At 38.8% G+C, this 12,790-nt stretch overlaps 1 protein-coding gene across 1 annotated transcript in view; it reads left to right on the top strand.

Annotated features, from left to right (window-relative positions):
- LOC101877127 (TGF-beta receptor type-1) overlaps nucleotides 1-12,456 on the top strand; it is a 35,572-nt gene extending 23,116 nt beyond the window's left edge. Inside the window, exons 7-9 of the mRNA XM_034063902.1 lie at nucleotides 5,774-5,898; nucleotides 6,578-6,708; nucleotides 8,750-12,456. Coding sequence (XP_033919793.1) covers nucleotides 5,774-5,898; nucleotides 6,578-6,708; nucleotides 8,750-8,875 — 382 coding nt within the window. The 3' untranslated portion in view covers nucleotides 8,876-12,456. The remainder of the gene's footprint in view (nucleotides 1-5,773; nucleotides 5,899-6,577; nucleotides 6,709-8,749) is intronic.
- The last annotated feature ends 334 nt before the right edge of the window (nucleotides 12,457-12,790 follow it).

Here is a 12,790-nt window from a genome sequence, read left to right as displayed (position 1 = left end):
TCATGTGTACAAACACAAGCAGCAGGAAAACGTAAACGATGGCAGGTAGAGTTCCTAGGCACTTCCTTGCCAGCTGGTTATTTAGTTAGACAGTAGGTGCTTAAAAAGCATATTGAGTCTTGGCATCTTCTACTAGCATGTGTAAAATACAGAAAACTTGCAAAAGATTGTAGGGTGCAAGTATATACTAAAACACTTAGGAAACTTCATGAATGACAGTCTTGAAACTTCACTGCTGTATCTTTATTCTTTGTGCCTTGTGTTGCGTGGAAATGATTGCAGCTCAATCTGGAGTGTAAAACAGGATATTGACAGAGAAAGTTAAAAGCTGGATTTTTTTTCAGGGTGCAGCCTATGTGGTAGAACATACAAGGTACAGTCTTGGATATGGGCTATAATAAGATCATATTTTTGAGAGAAATATGAGAACTTAAAACAGCATTCATCTTTGTTATCTAATACGTAAACAGAATTATCAGTACATAAGTCAGTATGCACCCTTTCCTAAGCGTACTTCTGAATTTAGGAATACAGATTTGGTTTTTTGTCCTCAAAAGAACTCAGTGTTTAATTCCATCGACACTAGTGCAGTTTGTTATTGGCTGTAATTTAGCATTGCTGAGCCTTCAGAGAAGAATAATTGGAAGATGTTCTGGAGAGAAGATTAATTTTCTTTAGCAGTCTGTGCAGCTATACAGCATACAGAGATAACAGCACTAACGGTAAACCACAGCAACAGAGTTGTGTGATACAGGCAACATTTTATCCTTTTGATGCCTATAGGTCCAGTACTATGCCAAACTAAAATTTGTATGCCTGTCACAGAGAAATGTGTGGAAGCCCAAGTGGTTCAGGGCTGTTTTTGTAATTAACTTCTGCATATGCCCTAGCAGGTTTTCAGTTATACATCTTTTTAGTGATACTACAATTGGCTTGAGGGATGAGCATAAATGATGAACTGGGATGTACCTTTAGCACTGTCTTTTTGGAAGAAAAATGCAAACTTCTTTTTTAAGGTGCAGTGAACAAAACTTTTTAGAACATGTACTGAAAATTTACTGACAATTATATTGCTGACATTACTTTATTCTAAAGCTCTTCTGTACTAGTCCTTTGCCAACTTTAGAAATACCACACAAATGGTCAGATGAGATTGTCTTTGGAAATGCTACTGGGTCACAAAGTACTGGGTGTTATTCCTTCTCAAAGTCTCCAGGAATCATTGGTAGTAAAACAGCAGACTACTTTGGGATTTGTCATTGCAGACTTAGCTGTGTGCAGGGTGCATTTCATGTCATGATATTTTTTACTACACCTACATGTAAAAAAAAAAAATAGGAAGTGCAAATCTGTTACTTTCTTTAGTTTTTGGAGGAAGCATCCTTTCAGCTGTGTCTGTAGATCCCACTTACAAGCTCTCTTCTTGTGTAGGCACTATTAAATCTGTATCTGAATGAAGATGCAGCTGCCTTATGCTTCTTTGCAATGGTAATGCTGTAGTAACTTGCTTGCTGCAGTGGGCAGCAGTAAGACCAAGTTAATTTCACACTTTGAAGACCTTAGTCACTTCTGCCTTTCTGAAAATTGTTCATTCTCATAAAAGTCTTGGTCTCCTCTTCCTCCCTCTTGTGCATTCTTGGGTAAGTAATGCTGCACCTCTGGCTAATTTTTCATAATACAGTTCAGATCTTACCTTAACTCCCATTGATTGCTGCTGCTGGTACCTTTTCTGCACATGGATGGTCTGTGTGCAGGTTCAGGGAGATTTGGCTATGTTTATAGTTTTCTAATGATTGTCTCTTCTAAGGATGTATGGCCTAGAAAGCAAGCAAGACTCATTCTTGTTTGAAGTTTTGAATCAGACTGATGATCCTTCTTTCTGAATGAATCTTTATTCCTTTTCTGTTCAGAGGCTTAGCTTTATCCCAGAGGGTGTGAACTGTGTGCTTTCACAGCTCAGCCTGCAGTATAAAGCAGAGAATATGAGCTTTAAACTGAGAAGAAAACAGAATTCCTCATACTCCCTGAGGCTCAAATTCCACTTTAACATGGGTGCTTTTCTGTAGTTTATCCAAACCAAATATGAACAGAATTCTAGTTATGCTTGTTCAGAAGATGGAGATGTCATACTCAACTACTGTGTATGTTTCCTGTTTGATGACACCAGCCCTATATGTGCAAGAAGTTTAGACAACTAATACAGAGTTTTAGGACTAAAAGAGGTGGGGAGGTCAGTAGGCACCCAGAGTGCCAAATGTGACCTGTGCTCAACATAATTTTTAAACTTCTTTGTAAGCTTTGCCTGTCAGTCTTGGAGGGTATTGAATTGCAGAGCTAGTTCAGAAGGCCCAAGTTAGTCTATGTAGAGTAATTCTCTCCAGAACCCAAAATACTGTTTCTGACAAGCAGTGCATTTCCAGTATATAAGCTGAAAAGGAGATGTGTGTTTCTCTCTCTTTTATCTGATAGCCATGAAATGGCTAATCTGCTGACTGCACTAGATGACCTGCTTGCCTTTTGCCTCTCTTGTTCTAACAATAATCTCAGACCTTTTGATCAGTCGTTTACCATTTTGTGTTATGGAAACCAAAGCTAATCTAAATGCATTGATGGAAGATCATGGTAAGAAGTCAGTTTGCCAATAAATTCATTTTAGGTGGGAGTGTTTTTTTTTTTTCTTTTGAGGGTATAAATTCAGCTCCACTGACACGTTTGGGCCTCTTTCAGTATTTCCTGTGAAAACCTTTGTCCTTAGGACAATATATAGAAACTGATACAATCTCCTTTACTGCTTGTATAAGTGATTTTGGTGGACAGTCTCACAACATGGTTGGGGGTTTTGGTTTGGTGGCTTTCCACCTTTATTACTCTTCACATCTTAAGACAGCTCAAATACTCTTCCTTCTAAACCCAAAGCTGATCACTATACTGTCAAGTGCATTAAGATTATCCAATAATGCAAAATCCTTGGAGAGCATTAAAACACACATCACAGTCTTGCATTCTTGATTAAAAAGCTTTTGATACAGGTGGCCCAGAATAATTTGAGTCTTGCTTATGTTAAAGATTGTGACATATGTAAACTTAACTTAAAATTCTGCTTCCATTTAATGAATACTGTCAAAGTAAACCTTATGTTTCTCTTTAAACAGTTATCCTCTGCTTGTGCTGTGTTTATCAGTTGTGTGGAATTTCTGTGTCTGTACAGTGCTTAGGAGAACTCTCATGACAGCAACCCTTGCTGAAGTTCTGGATAGTCCAGAGTGACTACTGGGTGCATTTTTGCTCTTTTGTTTATAGCCCATGTTTCCTTGAATGTATGTCACTTCTATAAAACAGTGGTGCTGAGTGTTCTGGAAGGTCTGATAGTCCTGAAATTTAAGTACTGTGTCTTGTATTCTGCCTACCATCCCTATGGAAAGAAAATCCTGGTATTATGTTGATGAAATGAAACTCTGCATAGGCTTCTGTGGATATTCAAGGTTGAGGTATCACCTGACATTGTATTCCATTCCGGTAATCTACGTACATTGCTTTTTTACCAGTTATCTCTGCTTTCCAAAGCCCTGGTGGTGTTTTCCCCTCCTTCATTGGTATGGCAGCTTGAGATTGACAAGGCATGTGGAGAAACACACTGAACTCTGCTAAACATTACATAGTGGGTTTAGTAGCCAGAGCTATACCAGATTGAGAAAGCAGAACTACAGCTGATGTTGACTGCAGCAAATACCATTCATTCCTTCCAGCAGCCAGTGAGGATGCTGCTGTCTAACTTTCACAGTGTAGTCCACACTGACATTTTGCTTGATGTTCCCACATTGGGCTTAGTCACTAAACAAGGTAACAATGCCACGACCAGTTTTCGTCTTTGTTTCTCAGTTGAAAGTCTGTACTGAAACCAGGAAAGTCTGTCACAGACATTTTCTGTTGCAGGAAATGCTGATAAAGTATTCTGGAAAAAAAAAAAAGGCTTTATGTGATTTTTATAATGGCATAATCAGTTACTGTAATGGCAGGGAGCCTTTATTCCCAAGGGATCCTTATCAGCGCTGCCTTTTCAATCAGCTCTTCATGTCTATTCCTTCTGTGGTCTTGATAGAGGAAGTTATAAGGGGCTGCTATATGTTGGCAGGTTCCAGGAGCTTGGGCTTCCTTCTGTCTAGCTTCTCCCAGCCTGGTGTGTCCTAAGGGATGGACTCTATGTATTCCAGGTCCATGGATATAGCTGCTGCTTTCTTTCTTGGGCTTCAATCAGTAGTGGGGCTACATCTATACAGACACATACAATACTGACAGGGCTGGTTACACAGATTGCTATATACCATGTGCTGTCTTCAACACCCACACAAAACACTGTCAGAAATTGTATAAAATATGTTAACAGCCAAGTCTTCTTCCTTCAGCTGATCAGGATTGAACTTCATTAGTTAAAATGCAAACTCCCTGCTGTAGCCTGACAAGCCATGTGTGCTTATGAATTCCTCCTGTGTGAATACAACCTTCGGTCTGTCTAACGCCCTCTTCTGTGCTCTGCGGGTCTCCTGCTCACCAGCTGAGCTAGGTTAATGCACAGTAACAAACAGATGCATGTACCTGTATGCACACCTATATGCATGGATTCCCTTTAATACCAGTGTATACTTGTGTGGTATTCCCTTGAATACCATCCCTGCATGGGTCAGCTCTTTGCTGGCTAGACTAGCTTAAGGTCTGGGGGAAGTACACCCCAGCAGCTGGCATAAAGATCTTGTGACCTGTTATTCCCACTCCAGTTGCTGCTGTTGAGAGCCTGTTACTCTTCTTCTGTCATCTTAGTTCTTCCCTGTAGCCGTTATCTTCAAGCTGGTGACTGTGAAGCCTGTGACACATGGTCCTGCTCAAGTGGCTGAAGCAGAGACCCTCATTTGCTCCAGTTGCTGGCACCAGAGGTATCTTCATGCACTGACTGCAGTCGCTGGTACCTCCACAGTAGCTCTAGATACGTGGTTCTAAGACCTTTGGACACTTACAGGATCTGCAATTCCCTTCCAGTTGATGGCACACAAGGCCCAAGGGCAACTTAATCCCTTGTCTAACTCCAGTTGTTACCTCTGAACTCCCTCATGCCTGGCTCCAATTGCTGGTATGTAGTCCTTAAAGCACATGTGCACATAGGGTTGAGAATGAGATTGCATAAAAAGATAGTTAGGATTTACACTGCAGCAAGCCTTTGGAGGTCTTGGTCAAAAAAGCATAGTAACTGGCAAGTGTTTATGCAAGTGTCTCCTTGTGTAACCTTTACTGTCTTTTGCTCACTTTTATTCCTCTCAGTTACCCTTCTGAACATTCCTTGATAGGAATTGCATTGTCGTACAGGCCTCCCTCGAATATTGACAGTCTTCATGTTCCTCTTGCTTTTGCCGCTTATCAGCAGTTACAGCATGCAGGCTGGCCCTCCCTAAAGCTATGCCTGGAGTTTTTTAATAGCACATCAGTTAGCAGCTGAGACTTTGGGCCTTTGTTATTGTCTCTGTTATCCCATGTTTGTCAGGCTTATGGCTCTATTTGGTCATTGTTTTCCCTTATTCTGTTATTGCTCTGCTTGTTTCTCTCAGTTTACTTACCCCCTTGCATTGGAGGTCTTTGATTAATGAAGCAGATTTTCCTTTGTCTCATGTTTACGTTTGGTTTTGGGCAGCTCAGTAGCATTGAACTTTCTCTACAGAAAGTATTTATGAAATTAAATGCTCTTTTGTTTATTTGGTGTTTTGTTTTGTTTCATTATTGCAAATAGGTACATGGCTCCAGAAGTTCTAGATGATTCCATAAATATGAAACATTTTGAGTCATTCAAAAGAGCAGACATCTATGCCATGGGATTAGTGTTTTGGGAAATAGCTCGGCGATGTTCAATTGGTGGTATGTAGCAGTCTTTACAAAAGTGGAGATACTAAGGAACTATAGCTTACAGAACCTGAATAAATTTTAGTAAATCTGTTCTAAAAATGGTACAACGTAATAATATCTAGTGTTTTTCAGACTTTCTAACTTTTAATCCTTTAGATGATGATGGGCTTGTTTAACCTCTTTTTAAATTGATGAACCATACCTGTTGAAGAAAATATGAGATGCCCCTGTCTATGTTTGGTGGGTTTTTTTTCCCTAAAGCCTTTACATAGATGGGAGAAAAGGGTGAAGTTAAACGTACTTGAGAGCAAGGGGCAAACACCACAAGTGTTAGGTATAATGTGTTCAGGTAACATCCATACTGTATTTAAAATAAAACATGCTGTTACAAATCATATGTTTCCAAGAAGCATGTCTGTAGTATAGCATGTGAAAGATTTGGCATAGCTTTCATCTTTTCCAAATATATAAATCTAAAAATTGAAAATTCCTCAAGGGTAATATGAACATAACCAAAGGTGTGGTTAAGGTGGTGTTTGGGTTTTTTTTTATTATTAGTCATTGTAATGTAGTTTTTAAAAATGAAGACCAAAAAAAAGAAAATGGTAGGGTACTGATAAGGAACACAGTAAAATGTGAAGAGTATGTAATTTACTGTTACCTAAATTAAGCCATTTGCAACCTGTTACAGGAATCCACGAAGATTACCAGTTGCCATACTACGACCTTGTTCCTTCAGACCCTTCTGTTGAAGAAATGAGGAAAGTTGTGTGTGAGCAGAAGTTAAGGCCCAATATTCCAAACAGATGGCAGAGCTGTGAGGTATTAACTAACCTTGCTAAAGCTGCTTTAATGGACACTGAAGCTTTTATTGATTACAATGGATTATAAATTGTGCTTGTTGTTAAAGGGAGAAGGGTTGCTTCAAGACTTTAATTACATTCTGATCATTGTAGCTTTACTGAATGTCATTGATCCTTGGTTATACACTAATATTTAATGTATTTTCTCGTACATTAATAGCTAACATTGTGTGGAGCATTCTGTGATCCATTCCTGTGAAGCACAGGTGATACTAATGTAAATTAAAGCTAGTCTGAATTATATTATACAGGAATCATTGCAAATAAATTGTGCAGCTGGGGTTGTACTGCAGCTGCCTGGGGTTCAGTTAACTTCATATGCCCTGTATGGGTTAACTGCCCTATATGGGCAGTGTTTTGGATTTGTGACCAAAACAGATAGGACACCAGTGTCTTATGTAATGCTGAACAGTGTTTACGCAGCTTGAAGGCTTTCCCCATTTCTCATTCTCTCCCCCCCCCCCCCAGCATGTGTTGCTGAGTAAGCTGGGGTAGACGAGATGCTGAGAAGGAACACAGCTGAGACAGCTGACCCAAATTGATCAGAGAGATATTCCATATCATGTAGTGACATGCTCAGCAGTAAAACTGAGGGAGGGGGAAGTTTTGCAGGGGTTGCTCTTGCTCATGGACAAGCTAGGCATCAGTTGGATGGTGGTAAGCAATTGATTTTGTATCATTTGTTTATAGAATCATAGACTAGTTAGGGTTGGAAAGGACTTCAAGATAATCTAGTTCCACCCCCCCTGCCATGGACAGGGACACCTTACACTAAATCATATCACCCAAGACTCTGTCCAGCCTGGCCTTGAATGCTGCCAGGGTTGGAGCATTCACAACCTCCCTGGGCAACCTATTCCAGTGCCTCACCACCCTTACAGTAAAGAACTTCCTTATATCCTGTCTGAACTTCCCCTGTTTAAGTTTTAACCCATTACCTCTTGTCATATCACTACAGTCCCTAATGAAGAGTCCCTCCCCAGCGTCCCTATAGACCCCCTTCAGATACTGGAAGGCTGCTATGAGGTCTCTGTGCAGCCTTCTTTTCCCTAGACTGAACATCCCCAACTTTCTCAGCCTGTCTTCATACAGGAGGTGATCCAATCCCCTGATCATCCTCGTGGCCCTCCTCTGCACTTGTTCCAACAATTCTGTGTGCTTTTTATGTTGAGGACACCAGAACTGTGCACAGTACTCCAAGTGAGGTCTCACGAGAGCAGGGTACAGGGGCAGGATTTATTTTGGCTTGGTTTTTCCCCTTTACCTATTAAACTGTCTTCATCTCAACCCACAAGTTTTCTCACTTTGCCCTCATGATTCTCTCTCCCTTCCCAGTGGGTGGGCAGTGAGTGAGTGAGTGAGTGGCTCTGTGGGGCTTAGCTGCCTACTGGGGTTAACCCACAACAAGGGTAGTAAACATACATGAGATAATCAGGTCTGTGCCAGTTTTTCTAAAAAAAAAAAAAGTTTTAAGAATTTTCACTCAAAATTGTGATGGCCTTAGTACTTTATGCATCTTGGAATTTGTACTTTATGCACTTACTGAAAGATGAACACTGTTATTAGAATGCTGAAGCTCTAGTAAGCCAAAGACTTAGAACTGCAGTGTATATGTGGTGGTGACTACTGACCATGCCTCTCTAGAAGCGTTTACCTGATTCTGGGGCAAGTTCATTATGCTGGTAGTCACTGCACAGGTATTAGTATGCACAGCAGTGAGCTCTTTCCTTTCCAGCCAGCTTTGTTCATATTGCTTCCTGTAGGAACCCGTCTAGGACTAGAACCAATACTTTCTGATTCAGACCTCAAGAGAATAGCTGTCATAGGCCACAACAGGAATAAGGATATGATGGAAGAGAGAACTGGATTGTAGCATGTGTGAAATGAATACATGGGTAATAATAGACTTCAGAAACAGATGAAGAGGATAAGGTAGGACAGAGGCTACCTGGTCTGCACTGGAACTGCAGTACATATAATTTCTTCTCTTTCCATTACAGGCATTACGAGTAATGGCAAAAATTATGCGGGAATGCTGGTATGCCAATGGAGCCGCTAGGCTAACAGCTTTGCGCATTAAGAAAACGTTATCACAACTTAGTCAACAGGAGGGGATAAAGATGTAATCCTGGATTCGCTACCAACAAATACTGTAAAAATCCATGTCTGCACCAGAGTGGCGTGTTAAGAAGGTTAATTGTTCTACCTCACTGAGGGAACAGAAGGATATTGCTGCCTTTTAGTACTTCATAGGAACGTCACTTACTAGGATTTTTGTGGATGTGCTGAACAGTTGTGTTGGGTCCTTTCTGTGCACTATGAACCTCTTTCCCAGGTTACTTACAAAACATTGTGTAGTCTAGTTTTATTTTTATTAACCTATAATTTTTTATTTTGATAGCTGGTCTTCTAGTTAACTGTGCTAAAAACAGGAGGTCACTTTTAAGATTGAACTGGTTCACTAATTTGTTCTAGAGTGCGTTGATGGCTCTGTAAGCAACTTTATTCCTGGCTGGTACATTGACTATTCTGAACCACTGTCAAGGTTCTTTGATTCAGATTGTGAACGTACTGTTGGAGTACACTTCGCTAGCTATTAAGGTAGTACATTGTTTGAACTCTTTGATTTACAAATTGACCTCATTCAGTTGTGGGAACATAATTTATGCAACTGTACTTTATACGTGATTACTGGGGGCTTTTTCCACTTTCTCAGAACATTACATTGCCTTCAAAATAGATTGTATTATACCAGTAAGTGCCGCTTTTGAGTCTTTTAATGCAAAACAGTAGGAGCGTACAAAGCCTAAGGTACTTTTGGTTTCAAAAAACAAATTAATGATCAACTATTCCTTTGCCTAGCTAAGATCTAATTCACACTCATTTCAGCAATTCATGGAATACCTTTAATTTTACCAAAGTCTGACCCTTTAAACCACTGTGGGAGTTTTAAATAATGTAAGATAATTAATTCACTGTCGTAATTGTCAAGTCATGAGTCATAATTATATTTAAGGGGGTTTTTTGTTGTTGTTTTTTATCAAGTGGTACTTCTAAAATGCTTGAAGTACCTATCTACTTCATAAAAGTAGCATGAGGAGTAAGATGCTCTTAAGGGAGACTTTGCTCCATTAAATCAAATATGAAAAGCATATTTTCTGTGCAGTTCTGCAGAGTCTTAAGCCTCAAAGAACAGTGTTTTCAATTAAACAAGGATTAAGTGCACCTGTAATTAGGGAGAAGTTATTTGGGCTTTTGTATGAGAAAGTTCAAAGCTGCTTATAAATTTTATGTGCATATATTTTGTTTGTGCCTCATACACAGAAAGTGGTGAGCTGCAGAAAGTGCTGAGCTGCAGGGCTTTGGATACAAGTACCAGAGCATTTCAGCAATTCTCTTCATAGTTACAAGAACAGAGCTTATGATGGCTTGTGTTGTCATAAGAACACAGAAGAATATGCATAGCTTTAGTCAAGATTTGCCCAAGATTTTAAGGGTATTACAAAATTTTCACAAACTTCTTTAGAAATGAAATTGCTTCTTTGCCCAGACGTACAACTTCTGGAGGGGATGGGGAAAACTAATGTGGAAAATTCTCTTTAAAAAAATGCTGTTAACAGGAATTTTATTTTCTTGCCACTTCAGGAAGAGTCTGGTTGTCCTTTGCTTTTATTAATACCCAAAACACTCGATAGTATTTCAGTATTTAAAAGTGGTAATTAATATGCCACCTAAGTTCCTAGTCTTCAGAACACATCAGTATCCATCCTGTTATCAACAGATGCATCAACCATAACTCTGCTTCCATTTCATTCTTCAGCATATAGTCCACGAAGAGTTTTTCATAGGCATAACTGGATCTTTACCATAGATACAAATTGGTATAGTTCATATTTCAGAATCATCAGGCTATCGGCATGTTTCAGATCTCTATAGTAATCTTGATGGTAACATCAGAGAGCTTCCAATGAAGTTCATCAATAATTTCGTTAGGGGCTTATTTTAGCACCTACAAAGCTTTATTACTATAATGTTTAGTTTCCTAAAATATAAGGGCAGTTCTGTTGCATTTAAAAGAGAATCCAAGGCAGCTGAGCAACATCACAGCATGCAGACTTTTCAGTCAACTCTACAGTGGTTTGTTACGTATGTCTCATCTCAAACACCTAGTAATCTTCGTTCTCCTGAATTGCTAGCAACTATTCTTAAATTCTAATTTTTCATTTTGTAATAGAAGCTTGCAAAAACAAAGCACAGGAAGGATGCTTGATACAGTGTGTGATGTTAGGAATGTTATTTTGGGACACATTCATATTGGAATTCAGAACAGGGAAATTCTGAATAAGGCTGTATGTATCCTCAGTTCTGACACCACAACTTCAAGCTTTGTTCTTCTTTTCCATTATATAAACTGAACACCTTTTACAAAGGCTGTGTCTGTATATATTATGTAACTTTAAATGTTACCTGTGTAAGATCATATCTTATATATATGGACACAGGTACACATAAGTATTTTTTAAATTAAGATTGTAATATCACCAGATTTGCTCTTGGAAATCCAGGGGGACCAAAATATTTTAGCATTCAGAATATTAATTTTATATCATTTCAAGTATATACCAAAACATTTTCTGATGAATACTGATGCAAATGTTTATTGTAAATATTTCATACCTTATACATTCACTTAACTTTTGTGGATTTAATCAATTTGACATTCTAGTAGCATTGAAGCCTCAGTTTGGTTTACAGACTTGTGACCACGTGGATATGGATGTGGAAAATAAGGAGCATTGGAAATGGTCTGATGCTGAAAAGCCCAAAATGTTGATTTTTGGAATGCTGGAATTCTTCAGGGACCTTCCAACCTTAAAAGCTGGAATTCTGGGATGTTTCTCAAGTTGACTTTCCAAGTATGACACACTGTCACCTTCCAATGGTTCCACTTACAATCCTAAGAAAGACTTTGTGTGCAGGTAAAGACATTGGGATTGATTATATGGGGACATGAAGGTGTCAAATGAAATAAGAGGCTACTTTTTTTTTTCCAGTAATCATTCTGAGTGTGATTGCCATGAAATTCACCTTTTAGTTAGTTCCTCGTTTATATAGTGCCATTGAAAGGATTGCAAGGTGTTAATCACTTTGTGTTTTGGTTTGGTTTTGCTTTTTGTTTTGTGGGGTTTTGTTTTGTTTTTAAAAAAAGAAACCTTCACCATATCAGTTGCTTTAAACTCAAATTACCTCTTAAAAGACCAAGGTACATTTACCTCGTGTATATAATGTTTAATATTTTTCAGAACATTCTCTGGGTTTGCAGTTACATGTTTCTAGAAATATGGGTATTACTAAATTTACAACTTCAGCGGTACTAAATGTGTTATCTGGTGCCCCAAAACACTTTAATTTTCTGTATTTTATTGTATTAGCAAGTTTGCTGCTTTGTCACTGTAGCACCTGCCCTTACACAGCTGTGTGCATACTGCTTTGTAAATTTTACTTTTTTGGATGATTTGAGGATCCTGTACAGATGAGTGTAACTTTTTTAAACCCTACAAAATTGTGTATTTCCCGTACATTTCTGAAAATATGTATTGTATTTGTAGAGTATACATTTCAATGGATTGTAAATAGAACAGTAGAAGAGTGGATGCTTATGTTAAGTGCTAACACTACAGTAGAGAGATTAAAGCAGTGAAAATAAATAAATTTTTTCAAAATGCATGCATTGTCTTTCAGAGGAAGAAGTTTCAGGTAGGTATGGGTTTGGGTGTGATATTCTTACCTGGCAAAAAATGGGTTTACAGCAAAATCCTTTCCTCAGAAGGAATTTCTGCTCATATAAAAATGATAAAGTGGTCTGCTAATGGTGAGGCAATCCATTTCATGTATGCTATACAGATAAATGCCTGATCTTCTGTGTGTCCTACACTATAAATACCAATACCTTGCTTGGTATTCACAAGTGAAGTAAGTAACTTCACTAGACTGCAGATACAGTGTCCAGTAGTCCCTGGGAAGCCCACAGTCTTGAATCT

This window comes from Melopsittacus undulatus, chromosome 1 (genome assembly GCF_012275295.1).
Source record: "Melopsittacus undulatus isolate bMelUnd1 chromosome 1, bMelUnd1.mat.Z, whole genome shotgun sequence".
NCBI classification, from domain to species: domain Eukaryota; kingdom Metazoa; phylum Chordata; class Aves; order Psittaciformes; family Psittaculidae; genus Melopsittacus; species Melopsittacus undulatus.
Note: the sequence above shows the minus strand (reverse complement) of the source record. Positions and strands in the feature narration are given on the sequence as shown.